General features: G+C 38.7%; 2 protein-coding genes across 10 annotated transcripts in view; one reads left to right on the forward strand and one right to left on the reverse strand.

Moving 5' to 3' along the window:
- Nucleotides 1-3,058, forward strand: part of prmt8a (protein arginine methyltransferase 8a) — a 33,533-nt gene extending 30,475 nt beyond the window's left edge. For all 5 annotated transcript variants that reach the window (XM_086028407.1, XM_086028409.1, XM_086028406.1 and 2 more), the window contains one exon: nucleotides 80-3,058. In XM_086028407.1, coding sequence (XP_085884533.1) covers nucleotides 80-163 — 84 coding nt within the window. In that variant the 3' untranslated portion in view covers nucleotides 164-3,058. The remainder of the gene's footprint in view (nucleotides 1-79) is intronic.
- cracr2aa (calcium release activated channel regulator 2Aa) lies at nucleotides 1,837-18,492 on the reverse strand. Of its 5 annotated transcripts, none has more exons than XM_086028401.1 (19): nucleotides 18,347-18,492; nucleotides 13,110-13,240; nucleotides 12,817-13,006; nucleotides 11,123-11,234; nucleotides 10,851-11,037; nucleotides 9,238-9,384; nucleotides 8,444-8,534; nucleotides 8,260-8,355; nucleotides 7,481-7,668; nucleotides 7,261-7,332; nucleotides 6,700-6,745; nucleotides 6,495-6,574; nucleotides 5,614-5,941; nucleotides 5,373-5,505; nucleotides 3,986-4,067; nucleotides 3,665-3,779; nucleotides 3,478-3,579; nucleotides 3,274-3,350; nucleotides 1,837-2,715 (listed from the first exon to the last, which is right to left on the reverse strand). In XM_086028401.1, exons 3-19 carry the CDS (start codon nucleotides 13,003-13,005, stop codon nucleotides 2,628-2,630), a joined length of 2,133 nt encoding a protein of 710 aa, XP_085884527.1. In that variant the 5' UTR covers nucleotide 13,006; nucleotides 13,110-13,240; nucleotides 18,347-18,492; the 3' UTR covers nucleotides 1,837-2,627. The 5 variants fall into 5 exon arrangements, with proteins under 5 accessions (XP_085884527.1, XP_085884526.1, XP_085884528.1 ...); XM_086028400.1 differs by having other exon boundaries at nucleotides 13,099-13,240; XM_086028402.1 differs by lacking the exon at nucleotides 13,110-13,240.
- Between the last annotated feature and the right edge of the window lie 4,892 nt (nucleotides 18,493-23,384).

Here is a 23,384-nt window from a genome sequence, read left to right on the forward strand (position 1 = left end):
AATTTAAAATGTGATCCGACCACAACTTTACATTTTTCCCTCCAGTATTCCAGTATGTCTTTTTTCTCTTTGCCTGCAGCGGGACTTGGACTTCACCTTTGAGCTGGATTTCAAAGGACAACTGTGTGAGGCAGCTATAGTCCACGACTACAAGATGCGCTAAGTTTTGCAAGGCACCTGCAAGGAGCAGAGGAAGCCAAAAGCCAATTTCTGGACAAGAAGGTGCAATGAGGATGGAAGGATGGGGCAGAATACAGAGGTGGCCACACTAACAATTTGCTAAGGATGTTGTCAGTCAGGAAGCCATGGGCACAGACTGTTAAACAACTTTGAATGTAATAGTGGGCGGGGGGGATTTGCTTTTTGTTCAGTTGTATTCTTGCTGTACATGTCGGTGAAATGGAGTGATGTAGCTGTGTCATTTGTTTTACACCTTAACCTGGACCTCATTGGGTAGGGGTATATGTCAAATGACTTTATCGTCCATTTTGCTCGTGAGACATTTCGATTTGGGTTCTACCCGGTGCTGGCTGTCAGATACCATTTAGTTTGTAGTTGTGTCAGTTAAGGCTCAGTAATGGTCAAAAAAATTCCTCTGAACACGACAGCCAAGGACAAACCTGCTGCAGAGACTTTACATGCAGCAGGGCTGCTCTGTATGTGAGTGTTATGTGAAAGGTAATGTGTTAAATAGTTGGTGTACAGTGCTAATAAAAAAATGTTCCCGTGATGGACAGTGTCAACAGTGAAACTGTTGCTGAACTCCATACTAATGTTCCCATGTCGTCAGTTTGAACAGGCAGTGTTTGGTATTGTTAGTCTTGCTAATCCAATAACAAGTGTATAATATAATGTGATCCAGTACAAGAGCTTTATAAAAATATCTACTTAACAAAATCAGTATGATGCTGTGTATTTCTGCACCACTGGAAACTACAACTAAAATAATAAACATAAAAATCAAAACTCAGCATTATGATCTTTGTAAAGGCCTTTCTTTTATATCGCTCTTGTATTGGATTTCCTATCTAAGTGACTGGTGAGTCTTTTTCCCCCTTAATGCCTTGACCAAGTTCCCAAGTGTTCCTGATTCTATTTCTCAATGCTGCATTTACATGAATTAATTTATTATGGTACACTTTAGTTAGCCATATTTTTACCTTTTAGAGTTATACTGTGTTTTTCCCCCCAAAAATGTGAACCTGGCATTCATAACACAATCCAATAAATTGTACACATTAGACACACAGCAATAGGCTGTACACTTATGCTCGGTAGTTAATTAGCGAGATGAACAACAGTTTCTTGCGTAGTGTGGCTCAGATGTTCTCAGCTGAGGACCTTTTCTTTTTGAAAGCCTCAAGAGGCTCGATGAGTACAAAACACATAATTTGATGAAAAGCATGTGAATAATAATACTGCTAAGATTGATCAATTAGCTGTTCTCTGAACGTGAACAGCTCTTTTATTCTTGTGTATTTTACAGACGGCTGGCTGCTACAAATAGGTACATAGTAAACGTTAAAAAGTAATCCCTTAAGGCATAGAATCATTTTCTGGTAACAATGTTCTTTATTAACTGGGAACGCTTTGGCGAGTCCAATCCCCCCCCAAAAAACCCAAAACTGTTTCATTAAACTCAATACAGCGATACAATAAACTAGCATGTTTTAAGCATCTTCTATTTATTTATGTAGTATTCGACTTATTTAAATTCAATTCAAATATGATGTTTCATATGTTTGTGTTTGAAGTCTTAAAAATGTAATAAACTGCAATTTGGAAAATCATTCACTGGTTGATGCTGTGAAAAAGTGAAAACTACCACCCTTTATGAACAACACCCAATTCTTTATTTTTGTTTCATGAATTTTTTACATAAAAGTGAAGTGCAAGACAATGGCGGTAGTGAACCACTATTAGTGAGTCAATTAGAATAACAATACAACAGCATTTGAAGTCCAAATTCACATATAAACATACTTGGTTTTAGATTAAAGAATGAGGGGAATAATGTGTATAAAATACTTGGCAAGTAGATCAGGTGCATCCAATGTAAATGCATGTTTTCTTTACAATCAAACAAATGTGATTATCTCCCAAAAAGTCAATCATTGCAACTAGCCAACAAAATGCTTTACAGAACAGACACTAAACGATGAAATATGAGCTGGAAGCCACAAAAAATGGAGGCATAAAATACAAAACACAACAGATAAGCAGCAAAAACCTGACGTTCACACAATATTCAGATGAACCCAGTGAACAACAAATGTAACTACGCAGTGGTCAACAGTCCCGAGTCACCAATAACTTAAAAACACACAAGTGACCTCAAGACAACTCAACACTAATTCACATTTTACAGATATTTATGTTATGTTATACTACAAAAGATAAGGGAATTGTGTGAAAAATCACTCTGGATTAATACATACATAGATAATAAAAATCCTGCCTGTTATGTGATAGAAAAAATGTCAGTGTTTAAAAGGTTTTCATTTAACTACGTGTGCCTTTCTTTGATATAATAATATGCCTGGAAACTAATTTGGTGTGTCCCAAGGAGACATAGTTTTGTTGACATTTCGAATAATATTGGCAAGTGTGCAAACGTGTCTTATGTGTTAGCAGCAGGATTTTTTCTTCTCCAACGAGCTGCTGACCAACTGGACAGTCTTCTCTTTTTCTCTGTCCTCTTGCTCTTTCAGGGTTCTGAGGGACACAATGGAATGTCAACCAAGAAGTACATAAGGATGTGATCGAAGCACAACCACTTTATTTATGCAGTTAGCACCATATTTGTTGAAAGCATGATTTGCCTTTATAAATCTAAGGGAGTAGTTACAATCTCGTATTGTTTTATTAAATGTATGTTGACTGGTTGTGGCATTATGTAACAAACGGAGTAGTGTTTTTTGTAGTGTTTTTTTTTTTACTAAATGTAATTGCCAAATGTAAATGATGATGACTACAGATGATGATACGGGTGAAGCTTCACAATGGTTGGCTGTGTAAATTATGTAATGCTGAAGGAAAGAAAGTCATTTACCCAAGATATTGTTGCAACTAATTACAAAATGACACTAAAAACAGAATTTTTCAAAAAAGGTCACAATCCCCTCTCAAAAAAAAAAAAAAAAAAAAAAAAATCAATGACAATATGATGCTTTAAAGAATATATCGGGAGCCACAAGAAGAAACCATCAAAGGATGATGATTTTTTTTGTTTTATTTTATTTTTTGCAATGAAGGTAAAGGACTCTTACTTACCTAGCCAGGTGGAGCATGGCCTCCATCACATTATATCCTGAGGATGCGCTGCACTCAAAGAAAGTCATCTGACAGTCCTTAAGAAGACACAAATCATGCATTTTCCCAATGGTTCTAACAAATACAACACAATTACACCTGGTAACAGAAGTGCCTCAACAGAGGAGAATTGTACTATTTCGCTAATGGAAAAATAAGACATACCTTAGCTAGCCTCATGCCCACTGCTTTATGCACTTGTCTCGCAATTTCTAAGTCAGTTTTGTTTCCCAACAGCATTAAAGTTATATCTTCACCTGAGCCCTCCTATGAACAAGGGAGGGGGAATGTAGACAGATAATTAAGAGAGTAATATATATATATATTTGTGTGTGTAAACATTAAGTTTTACCTTCACACTTGTCAGCCACTGTCTGACAGCTGTGAAGCTCTGCTCAACTGTTATGTCATACATCACAACCACGCCGTCAGCTTTGCGGAAAAATTGCTTGGTGATGCTTCGATACCTGAAAAGGGAAGAGACAGTACATTTAAAAAGTAGAGTGTTTTGGAAGGAAGAAAGAAAGAAAGAAAGCCCAAGTAAATAGGTTTTTGGTTGAAAATAGATCTTTCTTTTGATTAAAAAAAAAGTAGTTTCAAAATCAAAACATCGGTCAACCATAAAACATGAAAAGAAGGAAATTCAACTATGTGACAAAATTGGCTGAATCACCTTTCCTGTCCTGCTGTATCCCAGACCTGCAGCGCCACCTGGCTGTTGTCCACTATTATTGTCTTCACACTGTAGTCTATACCTGCAAATAGAGTATCCACATTATATTTGCTGAATTTGAAACTTCATAATATAAAAGACCAGGTAATACCAAGTCAATAACAAACCTAGTCTGTATAGAACCAAACGATTCAATCCCATGTATATAAATACATGACCTAAACACAACAGCTCTGACCATTCTTTTTATAACCATTGATCCTTGCATTTTCTACGGTTGAGGGTGTAGTGGAGACTATTCCAGTGATAGGCAAAGTACACCCTAGTCACCTGTCAATCGCAGGGCACATATAGAAAACAACCATTCACACTCACATTCACACCTGTGGACAATTTGAAGCAGTGATTCAAAAGTGATACTGATACCATCAATGGTACAGCGGCTCCCTCCAGTGGTACAAAAATAAATCACCGACTTAACACTTACTAACTGTGCATAACATTACAGTGACTTACAACAATATTAAACGTTTTAGAAGTAAAACCTCAGCCTTGTTTTCAATGAACACTACTACAGTAAGGCAAGGCATTTTTATTTATATAGCATATTTCATACACAAGACAACTTAATGTGCTTCACACAAGCAAAGACAACACCTACAAGCATTTACATACACAACTGTTCACAACATCCAAAAGCAAAGCAGAGAAAACAAAAGTAGCTAACTAAAATTACTAGAATGTACGTTGACAACATTTAAACAAAAACCTTTAAAAATATTTCAAAGTAAAGAAATAAGAGTGGGTGTCTAAAATATATAAAAGACAAAAAATATTTAAAATTGTTTAGAGGTCCTTAATCAAAGGTATGAGAAAAAGCAAAGTTTTGAACCTGGATTTATAAGGATTTACACTTGGGGCTGACTGACTTCACTTCTGTTGGCAGTTTATTCCATCTGTGTGCAGCATAACAGCCACACAGCGGTATTTTTTGGTGATACTTGGTATAAAAAGTTCGACATTCATTTAACCAAGAAGCATGTTTTGCAATATGGGAAGAAATCAACGTGCCAGGAGAGAACGCACGCAAGCACACAGAGAGAACATGCAAACTCGACAGAGGAAGGCCAGAGGTCCGATTTCGAACCATAAAACCTCAGAATCGTGAGGTGGATGAGTTCATCGCATTTCATTACCTAAAAGCCATTATTTTAATTGTTTTTTAATTTGCTTCTTACTCAGCATCCTTTGTTTTTGTTTGGATGTACACATTTAAACAAGAAGAAGATATTCAATCAAACGTATTTGATTTCTGCATGTTAGATTATGTCCTACACAGCTTCACAATTTTAACTTTTATGGACTGACATCGCATTGGGACTCATACCAACAGTGGCGGAAGTGTCGGGGTTGAAACAGTCATCACAAAAGCGTCGAAGGAAGGAGCTCTTTCCGACATTGGAGTTCCCCACCAGAACAATTTTGAAAAGACGGTCAGGCAGTGACAGACTGCTTTCCTCCTACGCATACAGAAGCAATGCTGATGAAAAGAAGGAGTGGGGTTGTTGACTCCTCACTAAAAAAAAAAAAAAGAAAGGGAGGAAATAGTACAAAGATTTGATGCTTACATTTATGCTGGTCTCCTTGCCAACAGGTTGACCTCTTGGAGACATGGGAGTTTGATTTATTTCTACAGCTCCCTGTGACAGTTGCCGCGGCGCAGGGCAAATATCGCTCATCACCAAGTCTATATTCTCTTCATTGTCTGACACTTCCTCGCCTTCGATAAACGGCTGTAGAGGGATTTGGGTCTGACCGCCATTTTGGAGCAAATGTGGGAGGTGGTCCTCCTCGATGGAGATGATCCTCTGTAAGTAACCTCTGGTCATCTCTGGACCACACAGGTTGCTTGACACATTGGCTGGATTCTGCCTTACATCCTCTTCCTCCTCCTCACTGCAGATATGTTTTAAAGACAAGCACATCTTATATTCACGTATATTCTATATTTAATTCTTGACAAAATATTCTATTCAAAATGACATGTATAGTGGAACCTCCTAAGTCAAACAACCCAAATTTTGGGGAACACAAACAATAAACATAACATAACATAACTTAACATAACAAAGCATTTGGCTTCTCAGTACAAAATTACCTATCCAATTAAAAATCAATGACTGTAGGTATGAAATTCATTTTACCAAGCAGCCATAAAAGCTCACGATGTGACAGTCCAGCATCCTGAAAGCCTGAGTAGGTTTACTTGAATTTTACTATATTTCGTTTGAATGCAAATTAGTTAACTTGTCTTTATACCATTTATAATGAAAAAAGTGCCTTGACAGTTAATAAAGGTTCATGATTGCAACATTTTCAGGAAGGAACAATAATTTTCCTTTTTTTTTTTTTTTTATTTACAGCAACGCCAAGTTAATCAAGTGTTAGGGAAAATATCTGCGTTTGACTTTGGAGGTTCCTCTGCACATGCTGCTGATGATGCTTTTACCTTTTGGGAAAGTAAGTGTGTCCCCCAGCATTATTTAGGAACCTTGGCTGTAATCCTGTATTGTTACAATTTTTTGGTTTCTGTAATGCCAAAAATATGAGTAATCACATTCATTATTTTTCTCCTTATCTTTTGAACTTTGAGAGGCATGCGCTAACGGACTTGACTATAATCGATAATGTCTTCTTTCATCTAAATCACAAACCTGAATGAAAATGTCTTTTTCATCTCGTAAATGTTTGTTCACTTCCCTGAAAGAAAGATATTAAAATAATATTTTCAATAATACTGCACAATTGTAATTCATGATAAAAAGAAGCCTACACATCCAGGGCCAACCCACCAAAATAGAGCCAACATTTGTCGGAGAAAAACACAATACATCAGCGGTATAAAATATTGAGAAGAAAAGTTTTTGACTCAGCAACAGTGAATTTGACAGAGGAAAATAAAACTCATATATAAATAGATCTAAATATTGTAACATATCGTCACTGTCCTATGAAAAACACCGGTATGTCCTTTTTTTAAATTTTTCCGTGAATGTGATTTCTGCGTGACAGACATCGCATCAACGTGAAAATTCAAAAAAATATTCCAAAATTGGAATAAATGTAAATGTTTTTCACAGGACAGTGACAATATTATCTTGTATGCAGTTGAAATTCAAAGCAAATAAGGTTGTTCACCCAAACTAAGTTATCAAAAACATTGAGTGTCTTTTGGCTTTTTGAGGTGAAATTAACACCGTTGCAAATATTCAAACCTCATCAGGTCCAGTTGTTTGAGAAGACTTGCTCGTTCACGCTGGAGTCCCTCAGTCAGTCTGTATATTTCCCTATTCCAAAACATCATCACAGGCTTTATTGTCGTTATTAATTCACTGTGTCATATTGGCTGTTTCGTGCAAGTGCAAAAAGCAGGGTGCTAAACACAAGCGATAAAACTGTGGCCGTCAAAGGGCTGGCTGAGGTCTTGTTACTTACATCTCCTTCTCCTCATTGAGTCGTCTGGACTGCTCGTGGAGCACACTCAAATGCTCCTGTGCCAAGTGCAGCTCTTGACTAGTGTGATCCAATTCCTTCGCTAGTTCATCATTTGTCTTCTTCAGCTTCATGTTCTCCACCTTGGTCACATGTTGCTCACTGTGAAGCTCCTGACACTGATCTTCCAACTGTAAATGGGCCAGCGGGGGCAAAACAATCACATAATAGTTGGATGTGCCAGGATTTTATGAGTATCATTCAGGAATTTGCCACCCACTGCATCACTGACCACAAGAATATATTGTCAATATAGTTGTATAATGTTAGTACATAGAAAATCTCTCATGTCTCGGTCCTCGAGCTAGTTCTCCTTCCTAAAATACACAACATTGAAGAGCAGAGCCAAATCACTGACGGTTTCATGACAATAAGAAGATGCAAGCACCTCAACCAACATCATCATCCTTCTGAATACCTCTTAGCAAGTATGACTGTTTTCCACACAAAGCAACTTAATGGCAATTAGAGTTGGAAACAGAACAAATGAATTATTGTATACATTTTCATCAAGGGGCTTATAGTATCAGCTACGGTACTCTGGTCACTTTAGTTAAGAATGCATATTTGTATTGCCTAACAGGGAAACAACTCTGACATGACAATTTAATAACTATCCAGGGAATTATATTGGGGGTTTTCAAATGACAGACATTAGTTAGTCTTGGAACATGTGAAAAATGGTGCAAAAGTAACTGTGCACTCTTCTACTCCTCACTCACCCTCCTCTGCTTCCGAAAGAGCTGCTCTAACTCTTTTTCCTTGGTGGTCAGCTGTCTTTCAAGGTCTTGACTGCGAGACACAAACCTCTTACAGTCCTTCAGAGATGAGAGAGGAAATTACAAGCACAAAGGTCAATGATGACGGATGAATGAAATATAGTAATAATATTTTATTTTATTTTACCTGCAGCACAATCTGTTCTCTTTCATTCTTTATTTGCTGCTCCATTTCCTCGTAAAGGCGATGAATCTCATCATCATGTGTAGCTGCTTTTCTATAGGACACACATAGTGAGTATTGCCCTGCATCACAAATAAAGTTACGGTATTTTCCGGACTATAAGACGCTACTTTTTTCGTAGGTTTTGAACCATTCGGCTTATATAAAGGTGTGGCTATTCTGTGGATTTTTCTTCCACCGCTAGGGGCGCTCTAACCGGAATTACAATACAATACAATTGCCATTAACAGGATGTGACAGCAGTTGGATGAGTTCAACAGGTGAGGGCGCTATGCACTAGGTTACTGACAAACTGGAGTGGCAGCGGGCAGTGAAATGAAGATAAGTACAGTTTATTTTCTCTTGGTTCTGTTCCATTTTAATCAGCAAAGTTCCTGCCGTGTTAAAAGGCACTGTTAGGAAAGAATCTGTTCAGGTACATACATGTAGATTTACAGTTCAAAATTGTTCTGTAAATGCAGCTTATATAAAGGTGTGGCTTATAGTCCAGAAAATATGGCAGTTAAAATGATTTTCATGTTCATGTTTCATGTTAAAGCTGCTTTATGCCAATTTTATTTTGTTTTTACAACTGTTGCTTTCGTGAGTCCTAAAGAATATGTCATGGTTTTCACTGGATTTAGCTGTACAGCTGAGGAAAAATTCTAGCAAAGGACATTTTTTTTTATTGAAGTAGCTCAGCAAAATGCTGTTTCTTGTGTAATAATAGAATCCACAGAAATAAGAGATCCCCTGACCGTTGCAGAGCGCTCTCCATCTCCCTTTTTTCCTGGTTGGCCACAATTATCTGGGATGTTACCCTTGCCAGGAAGTCCTCAAAATTGGATAAAAGGTGTGGCTCATCTCGCCGTAGCTGGGCCCACAAGCCGTGTACTTCTGCAGGACTATTGACACACAGGGTTACATGTAAACGCGCATTATTGAGGTAAACCTTCTCTATAATACACGTTTACATGTAAACCATTGCTAGGGGAGAAATTTACATTACTCATGTATGACATGCAGAAAAATAAGCGTTAATAAGATGCAATAACTTACACTGAAGCAACTCGGACAACTTACAGTGGCCTAGTAAATTCAGAGCTAAACTTTCAAAGGCTACACTAATCTTAGACTTGAAAAACTGGAAAAAATCACATATAGATTAAGATTAAGAAATATTCCTTGGGAATCATTCAAAGTCCAAATCATATGCAATTGTGACTGGAAATTGGTTAATAGACAAAGACAGGGCATGAATAAGTGAAACAATAAAACAATCCTCTGAAGCATAAAGTTCAGTGACACATTTCTGCAAGACAGTCTTTTTCTTTCTCGTTATCGTAGTAAATGTCAGATGTCTAATCAGGATCAATAAAGGTTAGTGCCGCCCAAAAGGATGTGATCTGAAATGTCATGTCACATATCACTGACTTCAGGTCTAGAGCTGGTGGGCATCACCTGCTTTATGAATTTGTGTTTTTGAGTTGCCTGTGAAAACTCGGTTGAATATAGTGTGGTGCCAATTTGGGTCACAGTACAGAATAACATAGTCAACGTCAAAACAGACAGCTAAAGTAATTACCACTGACAAGAACAACACTAAAGTTCTCATATTGAAAAGAGACACTATCTCCAAATAGATTTCAAGTAGGATTTAGTTTTAGTATTATTTTACCAAAGTAGTTGCAGGAAATCTCGAAAGGTAATGCACTGTAGTTGCTCGGAAACAGGCTAACAAAGTACTACTGGAAACTAGTCCTGCTCGGAATGCAAAATTGTGCTTAGTTGATAGTGTAATTCACTTCCTAAATTTTATGAAGAACACGTTGGAAAAGGTCATTTGCATGTTACAGCTTTCATAAAGAATGGAAATATTGAAATCGTTATGCGCACTGCGGTCTCAACTTCGGGACCTCTCGCAGACATCCAAAATGCAAAATCTAAAAAGTACTGACACTGTGAATAATAAATAATTCAAAACCTGAAAGTAAACTTGGTTCACAGAACAAAAGGGATTTTAATTAGTGCCCCGCACTGCACATTTTTCTTATGAAAAACCATGTGTGTATGTAGTAGCACATTGGAAAATGAAATAAAGGTACATTAATGATGATTTTCCACAAAAGAGACACTATTTGAGTTGGTTTAAGTGGAATGGGAAGAGTGCTCAATTGATGAACTACAACCCATAGGACCATTTTATCATGAATGGAGTAGAAAAGCCTTTGGCAAACATAAAGAGTCATGGACAGAACCGATTATAATTTTTTATCAACACAACAATCAGGATAAAGGGGCAGAAATGAGCCCCAAGAAAACTGTTCAACTACCTGAAACTGTCAAAATCAGTGACTCACACAATACTCACTCTTCAAAGACATTGTTGGCTCCGAGGCTCTCCATCAGCATGGAAAAATGCTTCTCCTCTTCATCCTCCAAGGTTGCCGAGCTCTCTTCCCATCGGCTGTGGTAGAGGACCTCTGGAGGCTTTGTACAATGGGGTTTATCTCCCATGCTGTCCTTTAAAGAAATATTCCTGCCGTACAAAAAATCACCTAGAAAACAGTTGTGGAACAAAACATAAGACATGTACAGTATAAATCAGCGTTGTCGCCAGCAGGAACGTACAAGTGAACATACTAAAGCCAGTGGAGAACTCATCGAGGGTAAGAAACCCATTGCTGTCAGAATCAAGGGTGTCAAACACTTTCTCCAACTCGTCCGCACTGAGAGGGAGCTCACCAAGCAGCCTCTGTTATACATGACATAAACAGCTGTTATTGGCACGGCCACAACCTCAAGGACAATACAACTGTGTAGCGACAACAACTGTTACTTAAGAGACATAAGAACAGCCTCTGTGCAGCAATAATAAACAACAAGAACAATATTAGATATATATGCCTTACAAGGCACCCAATGGCACTTATAGTAAACCAGTAAATGCTTATTTTATCAATTTTAAACACGGCAATCATTATAATGTGTGATTTAACTATACAGAAGTTATAGTACATGCACATGTATGGGGCAACCTCACACTATAAAGCATCTGGGACATTCCCAGTAGAGCTCCAGTAGGGTCCTCAATGATTGACCAGAGCAGCTGATCAGAAAGAGGGCAAATGTACCCATTTCACTTTTAAGATCCAAACGTTTCCTTTTGGAAAATACATACTCTAATAATTGCCGCAGTTCATCACATTGAAATAGACAAATCGCATTCATCTGAACAAGAGGAAATTATAAGGCATGGAATAGATAAAATAGGTCACATTTAGATCAAATGGAAGAAAAACACTTGATGTGGATATGTCATTATCATAAATAATTACAGTAATTATTGGTAAGCGGAAGGTTGAAGGAGTTACAAAAAAACTAGAATACAAAGAGCAATAAAAAGCAAACAGTGTTGAGTCTCAGAATTCACCTCACTACAGGAATTAGGCGAGGTGGGGGAAAAAAACGTGAAGAAAAAAAAGTGCTGCGAAGTTGACACTATTTGACATGGGAGGGACTCTTAACTAAAGGTCAAATCCAGAAGTCATGCCAACCACTCATGACAGTGACAGAAACTGCTGCAACATTTATTGAAGAATAAAAAAAAGCCACACCTTAGTAGACAGTGTGGTCTTAGGATATATTTACACTGCTGCAACTGTTGACAGAGGCCAACCTTTTAATCCAGGGTGGGGACAAAGTAAGGCTAATGAAAAGTGTGTTATCTAGGAAGAACACAATCATTACGTCACAGAATTGGTCTCCTGAAAGCAGCAGCATAACAAATACTGTACACCACGATATTGCCAGTGGTTCGAAAATGGATGGATGGATGGATTATAACTAACAGCACCAAGTGGTGCTCTAAAGCCTCATTAGAACAGGCTGTGATATCAAAGCTCCAATATGAGTGTTTGTGTTCATGAGTGCTTCGTCAATGGATTGGCAACATCTGAGGTAAAGTAAATCTGCACAATAATGTGAGTGGAGAGCTTGGATCACAAAGCATCCATGTTGCTCTCACTACTCTGTCTTTGCCACCTTCCCCTTGAACTCTTTGTTTGGCAGCTTTCAATAAAGCACACATGGTCTCTTCATCTCTAATTCAGAATCACTGATGAGAGTACAGATTGTCCTTGTATTGCACATTCAGATTAAATAAAAAATGCCCCCGTCCAAAAAATAAAAAATAAAAAATAAAAAGATAAATGTGACAGAACTTTGATACTTTATTTAGATGTGGCAAAAGTCTGATTCAAAAATATGCATTGAAAAGTTATAAAGTTTTCAAATGTAACACTGCTACCACAAAACAATTAATTTGATCACCTCACCTGCATGTCACGTTGGGTGATGAAGCCCTTTTTCTCGATGTCACAGACCTGGAAGAACTCGTGTGTTTTCTCCAGGACAGTGTTTTGGCCAACATGCCCACTCTCCTGCTTCGGCCACTCACTCGCCCATTTGAGGGACTCTTCATTGCTTCCGTGCTCTTTGCTGCTTCCGTGCCCTCGCTGCGCCATCCTGGACCCAGCAGCGGTGTTAGTGAAGGCAGAGGAGATGGTTAACGCCGCCATGGTAGATGCGCTAGAAGTAGGTTGCTATGACGTGTGCACCTCAGTCGTACTTCACATGAGGCAGGTGTGCAGGAGACAGATCTCAGAAGAAGTCGTGCTTACAGGCTAAACAGCATCAGACGCTTTCAGCAATGTAACGCACCATCTCTTAGCAACCGCCTCATTAATTTGACACTGAAAGCTAGAAATGAGATGGAAAGAGACTATTTAGTTGATGTATCCAACTTACCTGCAAAATACCATGCTATTTACTATTTCTGAATAACTGTAGGTTCAACAAATAGGTTCAATAAAATGAAGTTGCTTGCTGGCTTTGACAATATGTTTAGGGTCATTTTCATCTAATCAGTCTCGATGCATTTGGATGAATAAGAGCAGAGTCAAGATCTATTTAGCTTATCACAAGTCAGCTTGTTACTGCTGTTGGAAGTCACATCATTTATGAAGATCAGCATATTCTAAATAGAGAAGAGGAGCGCTAAAAGTATAGGTCTGAGAGTAGGGACATTGAATGTTGGAACTATGACAGGAAAAGGTAGAGAATTGGTGGACATGATGCAGAGGAGGAAGGTAGACATACTGTGTGTCCAGGAGACCCGGTGGAAAGGTAGCAAGGCTAGAAGTTTAGGAGCAGGGTTCAAGTTTTTCTATCATGGTGTAGATGGGAAGAGAAATGGAGTAGGAGTTATCTTGAAGGAGGAGTTTGTTAGGAATGTCCTGGAGGTAAAAAGAGTGCCAGATAGAGTGATGAGTCTGGAGCTAGAAATTGAAGTTGTGATGTTCAATGTTGTTAGTGGATATGCTCCCCAGGTAGGATGTGAGCTGGAGGGGAAGGAGAAATTCCGGCTGGACTTTGGTGAAGTGATGCAGAGCATACCTAGAAGTGAGAGGGTTGTCATTGGTGTGGACTTCAATGGACATGTTGGTGCAGGAAACAGAGGGGATGAGGAAGTGATGGGCATGTTTGGTATCCAGGAGAGGAACGCAGAAGGACAGATGGTAGTTGACTTTGCAAAAAGGATCGAAATGGCTATCGTGAATAATTTCTACCAGAAGAGGCAGGAACATAGGGTGACCTATACGAGTGGTGGTAGGAGAACACAGGTAGACTACATCTTGTGTAGACGGTGTAACCTGAAGGAGATCAGTGACTGCAAAGTAGTGGTAGGCGAGAGTGTAGCCAAACAGCATAGGATGGTGGTGTGTAGGGTGACTCTGGTAGTGAGGAAGATGAAGAGGGCAAATTCAGAGGAGAAGACAAAATGGTGGAAGCTGAAAAAGAGGACTGAGGAGAGTAGACAGGAATACAGGGAGATGCAGCGTGAGGTGAAGGTAGAGGTAGCAAAGGCCAAACAAGGAGCTTATGATGACTTGTATGCTAGGTTGGACAGTAAGGAGGGGGGGACTGATCTATACCGGTTGGCAAGACAGAGAGACAGAGATGGGAAGGACATGCAGCATGTTAGGGTGATTAAGGATAGGGACGGAAGTCTATTGACAGGTGCCAGTAGTGTGATGGGAAGATGGAAAGAGTACTTTGAAGAGTTGATGAACGTGGAAAATGAGAGAGAACAAAGACTAGAAGAGGTGACTGCTGTGGACCAGGAATTACCAAAGATTAGTCAGGATGAAGTGAGGAGGGCACTGAAGAGGATGAAGAGTGGAAAGGCAGTTGGTCCTGATGATATACCTGTAGAGGTTTGGAAGTGTCTAGGAGAGGTGGCAGTAGAGTTTCTGACTGGGTTATTAAACATGATCTTAGATAGTGGGAAGATGCCTGAGGAGTGGAGGAGAAGTGTGCTGGTTCCCATTTTTAAGAACAAAGGGGACGTACAGAGTTGTGGCAACTACAGAGGAATAAAGCTGATGAGCCATACAATGAAGTTATGGGAAAGAGTAGTGGAAGCTAGATTAAGGGCAGAAGTGAGCATTTGTGAGCAGCAGTGTGGTTTCATGCCAAAAAAGATTACTACAGATGCACTATTTGCTTTGAGGATGTTGATAGACAAGTACAGAGAAGGCTAAACGGAGCTGCATTGTGTTTTTGTAGATCTGGAGAAAGGGTGCCCAGAGAGGAATTGTGGTATTGTATGAGGAAGTCTGGAGTGGCAGAGAGGTATGTGAAAGCGGTGCAGGACATGTATGAGGACTGTAAGACAGTGGTGAGGTGTGCTGCAGGTGTGACAGAGGAGTTCAAGGTGGAGGTGGGACTCTATCAGTGATCAGCTCTGAGCCCCTTCTTGTTTGCTATGGTGATGGACAGGCTGATAGACGAGGTCAGACAGGAATCTCCATGGACTATGATGTTTGAAGATGACATTGTGATCTGCAGTGAGAGCAGGGAACAGGTAGAGGAGAAGCTAGAGAGGTGGAGGTTTGTCCTGGAAAGGAGAGGAATGATGGTTAGCCACAGTAAGACAGAATACATGTGTGTGAATGAGAGGGACCCAAGTGGAAGAGTGAATTTACAGAGAGAAGAAATCAAGGTGGAGGATTTTAAGTACTTAGGGTCAACAGTCCAGAGCAATAGAGAGTGTGGAAAAGAGGTGAAGAAACGTGTACAGGCAGGTTGGAACGGGTGGAGAAAAGTGTCAGGTGCGATGTGTGATAGAAGAGTTTCAGCTAAAATGAAAGGAAAGGTGTACAAAACTGTGGTGAGACCAGCAATGTTGTTTGGTCTTGAGACAGTGTCACCGAGGAAAAGACCCAACTTTCTTGGTTGTTTTACAGAAAACAACCCAGAAAAAGTAGCTGTTTTGTACAAAAAAATGCAAGAAAGTGAGTCAAATTGACCCAATTTTTTTGTCCCAAAATTGTGTTATTTTTTAACCCAACTGTTTTTAGAGTGTAAATATGATTTTTAATCTTCAAACTTATGAACATTACTGTTTTTATGCAAAAATTGTCTAATTTATTTTGAACATGGAGGACAATGGATGTTAGCAGAACACTTTTTTGGCGAGTAAAAAAAATTAGGAGTCAACAATACTAAAAAACAATCAAGGTACACCATCATGAATGGCGTATTCAGTTAATTGTATTCCATTTTTAATTTACATTTTACACAACAACCCAACTTCATCGGAATTGAGGTTTGTGATAATACAAAGTATATCTAAAAAATATATATATACAATAATTATTTGCTAGGAAATACTGAGATACAGTATTTCAAAATTTTGACGAATCACCCAAATTGTTTATCTTTGCATGTTACCAAGAAAACAAAAGTAGCCTATTGTATTTTCTATGTCTCATTTTTTTCTAATTTATAAAGAAAATGCATTTAGTGTTGTGTATGTAGCTGTGTAAATAAATACATACATACATACATACATACATACATACATACATACATACATACATAAATAAACTGATGTTTAAATTGTAGAAGATTGCCATTTTCTGAGACTAATTTTCTTTGACAAGTAAACCCCAAACTGTGAGAAACTAGTGGTAAGACGGTCATGCTTAAAAAAAAAAAAAATCAAAGTGCACTAGTTTGGAAGACTGCATGCCTGCATGGTCAACTGCATCAGTCAGTTTATAATCGCATCACAAGATGGAAGCACATGCATCAACGCCAACAACTGATAGACCTCGACAAACTAAAATGCAAGAGCTTAGTGAAAAATGTGACTTTTACATTGTTATGGATGCTGTCAGAGCAGTATTACCTTAACAATGGATTGATTAGATATTAGGAATATTAGAAATGGCACCAGTATGATGCAAAACACTACTGCAAATTACAACCACAAAACAAACATTCATACACCGGCATTTCAAATATTGTTAGCATTTTATTAACGTGACATTTTTGTGGGTTGTATTCGGTACTACTCTCACTCGGTTGCCATTTATTCACAACAAGTGTCAGTCTGATCCACAAGAACAAGCCACTCAAAAATAAACATTCTGCAACTTCTTCTAAGCACAAGCGCGTTACAAAAGAAAGAAAGAAAAGCCACCACACAGCACACGCAACTGATCCATCTTGAGTCTAAAAGAGGAAACAAGAAGAGGAAATGAACATTTTCTTCTTCACTAGACCACATTGTCTCCTCTCTAACAGGGTGCCCTATTGGCTGAAAGAAAGGTTGATTTGTTAAGAAGTCTCTCAGGGAGTTGACACATGACGAGAGGCTACCGAAACACAAACACTTGAGGTGACAAAATCCTCCAGTTTTTATTGAATTAGATTAACACTTTGAGGATTATTTAACTATCAAGTGAAATTCTTGCCACAATTTTTAAGAAATGTGATAAGGGGGAGACCAAATCTAATTCAGCATACTAACAGCATGAGCAATGTAACATCATGGAGTATTTGAACAATACTAAATTGACACATGCTTGGCATAACTTTGTAGACACACTTTTATATAGCATAGGAAGAACTTAAACTATTAACTATTATGACCTAGGTCTAAATTTGAAGGCTTATCGTAGAACAGCTGTCAGATAAGGTTGGTAAGTCAAATGTGTTCAGAACACAGGCAGTGTGCTCCAAGCACCAAGAATACAATACAATACAATTTTATTTATATAGCGCATTCCATAACGGCTAGAGTTGTAACAAAGCAAATAAATAAATAAAAAAACAATAAAAGGCTGTGATACATCAACAACCTGGTCATTTTATTAGAATAGTGTATAATAATGAGTACTAAATTGCTGGATGTGATTATTGTCCCAAAATAGTCACGGCATTTTACAAGATCGTTGGTGACACCATTAGTTTGTAGCCGAAAGGGACCACAATCAAGGGTATATTTATCGCAGCAGTATTAATAATGGCCATTGGCATCCATTGTTTGAGTGTTATAATTATTTGTTGATTACATTTCAAGTAGCTTGCCAATAAATATACTTTGTAGCACATGTTTTATAGAATCAACAATCCTAATAAAACGATCAGCAGGCTTCCATATTAGTGACTTAAACGGGAGGTAAACAGAGGATCAGACGCATTAGATCTTTTTTTCATTGAGAAGGGGTGATCTCAACACGTCATCACATGACTAATTAAAAAGTGGAGAAAAGCTTGAGCAAAACCACGTTTACTTTCACAATTTCACCATTGGTTAAAACTCACTTCCTTGTCATACAAAACTTCCTGGGACAGCTGCAGGTCTCTTGACATTGCATGCAGTAGTGTGTACATTTATGTTAACGCTAGCTAAAATATACATATAGGCCTACGTTAGTATTCACCTTATGCCAGGTTAATTTACCTCCAATTCGGTGTGTTTAAGATCATAAAAGACTCAGAAGACGTACATACCAGAACAATGGAAACAGTCAGTTCTCAATGAATTAATTCCTTGACTTGGATGGTATAAATCTGCTGCGTTTGACGGAGATAAGTAGAGGGGGTAAAGTGTGACAACTGCACGAGTGGTGGAATTTGACTGACTGCACGCCGGATGGGCAAACCAAAGGGGCGGGGCTGTTATCAAGAGTTACTATAGCAACGTTAACACCCAAATTCTTGGTCCACAAAAATAATACTGTAATACAATAAAATACATTTTTAATAAGGAGTACACGTTGGTAGTTTAATCTACAAAAATGTGAGTACTGTTGTTATTAACTGCGTATGCAAAAAAAAAAAAATCTCTAAAAAGAAGGGACTATTAATACTACCTCGCACTGAGACTTTCATTTGGAACACCAGCAAAATGCTGCTAATTCGAATATGAGGGTTCTCTCAACATTTAAACCTTTACAAATGCAATACTGATCTTCAGATTTTTTTTTCGCACAGTCAGAAAGGCTTATTGCATCATTTTAATTCACGTTTTTATGTGCCTTTTCAGTTTTGACCCTGCAACTGGGGCACTGAGGCAGTACCCTAATACATCCAGCAGATGGCTGTGTTTATCTTTATTAAGTCTACCTCAAAGTTTGGAAGTACAGTATAGCGTCTGTATGGCGGCCATCCTATATGGACTACATACTCTCCACGTACTTGCTTAAAGACGGAGAGGCTTCCGGTACACGCGAACGATTGCCAAAGGCGAAGCCCAAAACAGAATAGCGACCAATGAGCAGTGACCGTGATTTTTGGTCTTATCATTAATCAAAGTGGTATCGAGAGACTCACTTGAGAGAGACTCTCGGCCAGCATTATTTACACTGCAGCCCAGTGCCGTATGCATGGCCGGTGTGCTTGGTGTGGCTTTGTTGACATACGCCAACAGGCTATCCTATAGAGTAAGCGGGTAGCCATTATAATGATTTAGTTTTAGCCTACTGTACTTTAATCAAGTGATATTTGTTAAATACTAAGCTGTACCTGGCTGTACTCAGGGTAAAACCTCTAAATACAATACAATACAATACAATTTTGTTTACATAGTTTATTTCAATTGTCCCTGATAGTGTAGTGGTACACACGCCTGAGTTGTGTGCGGGCAGCGTGGGATCGATTCCCGCTCAGTGACAGTGTCTATGTTTGCCCTGCGACTGGCTGGCGACCAGTTCGGGGTGTAGTCTGCCTTCGCCCATTGACGGCTGGGATAGGCTCCAGCAACTTCCCCTGTATAGTTTATTTCACAACAGCCACATGCTGTAACAAAGCACATTACATACCTACAAAATAGCACTAATACAACAGGTGAAAGCAATAAATTAACACAAAATAGTAAATCTACAATAGACACTGGAAAACAGCAGAAAACTGTCAGTCTCATACCGGATCAAAAGCCAAAGAACAGAAATGTGTCTTCAAACGGAGGTTTTAAAAATGGACAGAGAGGGGTCTTGCCTAACATTCGATGGAAGGTCATTCCAAAGGGAAGGACCAGCAACAGAAAAGGCTTGATCCCTATGAGGCCCCGCTTAGTCCTCGGCACCTTGAGCAGCGCCTGGTACCTGATCAAACAAAATCGAAATGTCCTTTTCCATATCACAACATTTGTCGTTGTGAAAATAAATTTTGCTTTCCATTAATAACTAATATGTCTGTACCATAAATTAAACTACTTTGATCCTACTAAAGGTGAACAATGCAGGAATGCAAATCAATGTACTGTAATCCCTCGCCACTATGTGGTTCGAGTTTCGTGGCCTCAGTACATTGCAGGGTTTTTTTAAAGAGGTATTCATCAAAAAATAAAAATGAAAAAAATACAGCCATATTTGCAGTCATGTTGTGGAAATACACCTTGTTTCAAAGAGAGGCGTTGACTTAGAGACTTTGTACATAACCATAGGCACTCATACAAGGTATGTGATTGGTACCCGGCGCGAGATCGACCAATGAGAGCATGAGTCGATTCATCCCGTCAGCTGATTGGCTGTGCATCATCACACCCTCACCTAGCAACTTGCTTTGTAGTATGTCGCCAGTCTCATCCACGCTAATAAACAAACAGCACTTTTGAACAAAGTTCCGTTCAGAAACTCATAATGTTATTGAAATGTGCCGTTAAGTTAGTCAGAGTCCAGTCGGATAAGCGGATTGTAAACATTTGTGTTCAGAATTTGTGAGTGGAGCGCGCTCAGCCACCTGACAAGCACAACGCGCTCAGCACGACACGGATGACAAAACATCGGCAAATAAAATTCTAAAGTGTTTGTTAACGTTTGTGTTAAAACAGGTTACCATTTCCGACACTGCTTCTTCTTTGTGGTCTTAAAAGATGAGGGAAGAGAGAAGAAGATAACAACAAAGAAGAAGAGGAAGAAGGCAACGAAGGAGAAGCAGCAGCAACAAGAGCAGAACTAATGACACTTATGCTTTGCACAACAAATATTGACAAGGGTTTAAAAGTACATTAATCCACCAGGATTGTACCTTTGGCTAAAATGCATCGCAGGATTCTAGTTAGGATAAGCCAATTTTCGGATAAAAATGTATATTTTAGTTATTATTAGCCAATGTTCCGTTGAAATCATCTGCTGCCGGGCTTGTAGCTCATGTTCCTCTCACAGACTGCAGTTTAGTATTTATTCTTAATTTGCATTTTTAAAGTTAAATTGTGTAGCAACAAGTATTTAGAAGGTTCGGAACTATTTTGGGGGGTCAATGGCATAATAGAGGTGTACATTTCCGCAAAGTAAAAATACAAATTAAAACTAACAAAAAAGTCAACCTCTACTTCATGGTTTTTCAACTTCGCGGGGGGCTCTTGTGCCCATTAACTGCGATAAAAAATGAATACAAAATAAAAATGAGTTAAGCAGCAAAATCCATCTGTTTTTAGCCATCTCCGGGGGCGGCCATGTTGTCACTTCTGTTGACTGAAAATAACATCACGGTTGCTCAGGACTCTGGCAACGACCAGTCACAGCTCGCCTGCATTCATATAATGTGTGTGTGTGTGTGTGTATATATATATAAGATAAGATAAGAATGCCTTTATTGATCCCACATATATATATATATATATATATATATATATATATATATATTCATTTATTTTTCGTCACATATATGTGTGCGTGTGTCTGCGCGTGTGTCAGTAGATGTATGAATTGCTGAATATGATGGTCAGTTGTAATGCCAATAATGAACAGAGGAGTGCAGTCTCATACTTATTTTAAACACACTTGTTGAAGATATTTTGGTTGAAATTTTGAAAACAAGGAAAATATTGTCTTTAGACAAAACACATGTAACACAGAATTACTTGCAAGAAAAAAGGAAAGCTGTATGTGCAAGCTGCAGTGTAACCTGTCTCATGCACTGCAATACAAATATGAACTCCATTGTACAGCTGGGAAAAAGCTATTGATTGTCACTTTCCCTGTCTGAGCTGAAGCTAAATAAATGATTCATCATTGTTAAAAGAATATATACTGTAGGCCACAATTGGCTTTACATGAGGAGAATTAATCTTCGATTGGATGGAAACCAGTCCAGGTTGGACCCTGCCTTCTGCACAATCAGACTTTGGTATAGGCTCCAGCTCACCTGTGACTAATGGATGAATGGATGAGTTCAATTCATGAGAACCTTCAACAGCAATACAGATTTAAGACCATGCATGTTAAAAAAAAAAAAAAAAAAGCTCTTGATTTGTTGAAGTTGCCATTACTGAGTTTTAACCATTTGTTTTTGAATGTCGAAGTGTAAAAGAAACAAATTGGCTCCCATTGAGGGACTGTGGGTGTTTCATGTTAGCACTAGCAGTTAGTTCTTTCAACAGAATCATTCATGAAGCCCAGTAGAAACTTAAGACTGACAATAAAATCTGTCAGAGTCACACTTGTACAGGGGAAACAGGGCAGCGAAGCAAGAAAGACGGCTCAGTGGGAAATAAGCAGAGGAGCAAGTCTCACCACATTGCTCTGGTTTAAGGCCTTGGAAGGACTGACATCACACTTGGAGACATTTATTCTGTTTTGCAATCTCAGAGATGGCAGGGTGTGTGGTTAGGGGTTTTAGAGTCATCTGCGCCACTGATTTAGAGGTCTTTGCTAGCCTGGCGCATCACGCGATGCGGCTCTAATCAAGTTTATGCCTGTGGATCTTTATGGGGACACTTTGCTTTGGAGTCTTCCCATTCAAAGCCACGTGTGCGTGTATCACTGTGTGCCTTTGTAATTATGAGTTTAAGTTTTCATTGTCTCTAGATGGAAAATGAAACTTTATTTAACATGTTTGCTTCTGTCCAGTCTTAGGTCATGTCCACACCAGCACAGCTACGTTTGTTTTTCAGTTTGTTTTGGCCTTTTGTCCACGTCTTTGGTGGCTAAACCAAAGCTTTAAGACCACTCCACCCAGGGTGAATGATGTATTTTGTGTTTGTAAAACATCTGCAATTGTTCTCTTTAAAAACGTCACCATTGTGCACCATTATCTTATCATCATGGCACGATGCGACAGATTCGTCATCATGAAGCAAACTCAAGGACTCTGGGTCGTGCCACTTCAGAGATGTTAGGGATGCTTAATGATGGCATAACAAAGTGTGTCTTTTCTGCACCTTTGCTGGCATTTGACTCTGGGACTTTTTGTTCTATGTAAGGTGTTATTTGTTATTTCAGTGGGCTGAACACTTATTACTACTACTATAGTAAACAAAGAGAGCAAATATGTTTTTAACTAATGGCGTTAGTAAATTAATTTTTTAACTAATATGAAATGGTTAGAATATCATAGTTAAAAATATTTGTCATTTCCTGGTATGACATAAGCAACAAAATATTCAGTGGGTTTTAAAGCTGACATGAGATCTTTGATCTCTTCATATTTACAGTCCTATACCAGCTTACATCCATCATACTTTCTGGCCACAGAACAGATGTTAGTCTCGCTCTGTGAGCCATTTCCTCTCCATTTAGGATAGCTGTCTGACTAAAATCTAAGAATA

The sequence above is a fragment of the Filicampus tigris genome, chromosome 4 (assembly GCF_054856515.1).
Source record: "Filicampus tigris isolate MCC_2025a chromosome 4, RoL_Ftig_1.0, whole genome shotgun sequence".
Classification (NCBI taxonomy): domain Eukaryota; kingdom Metazoa; phylum Chordata; class Actinopteri; order Syngnathiformes; family Syngnathidae; genus Filicampus; species Filicampus tigris.

Excerpts from the sequence above, each read along its gene's own strand:
- cracr2aa (XM_086028399.1), bottom strand. The coding sequence starts at position 13,059 with ATGGCGGCGTTAACCATCTCCTCTGCCTTCACTAACACCGCTGCTGGG. Across the intron at positions 5,506-5,613 it reads GCAAGGAGACCAGCATAAAT|GAGGAAAGCAGTCTGTCACT; the intron begins GTAAGCATCAAA and ends CTGTATGCGTAG. Across the intron at positions 3,580-3,664 it reads AGTGGCTGACAAGTGTGAAG|GAGGGCTCAGGTGAAGATAT; the intron begins GTAAAACTTAAT and ends CCTTGTTCATAG.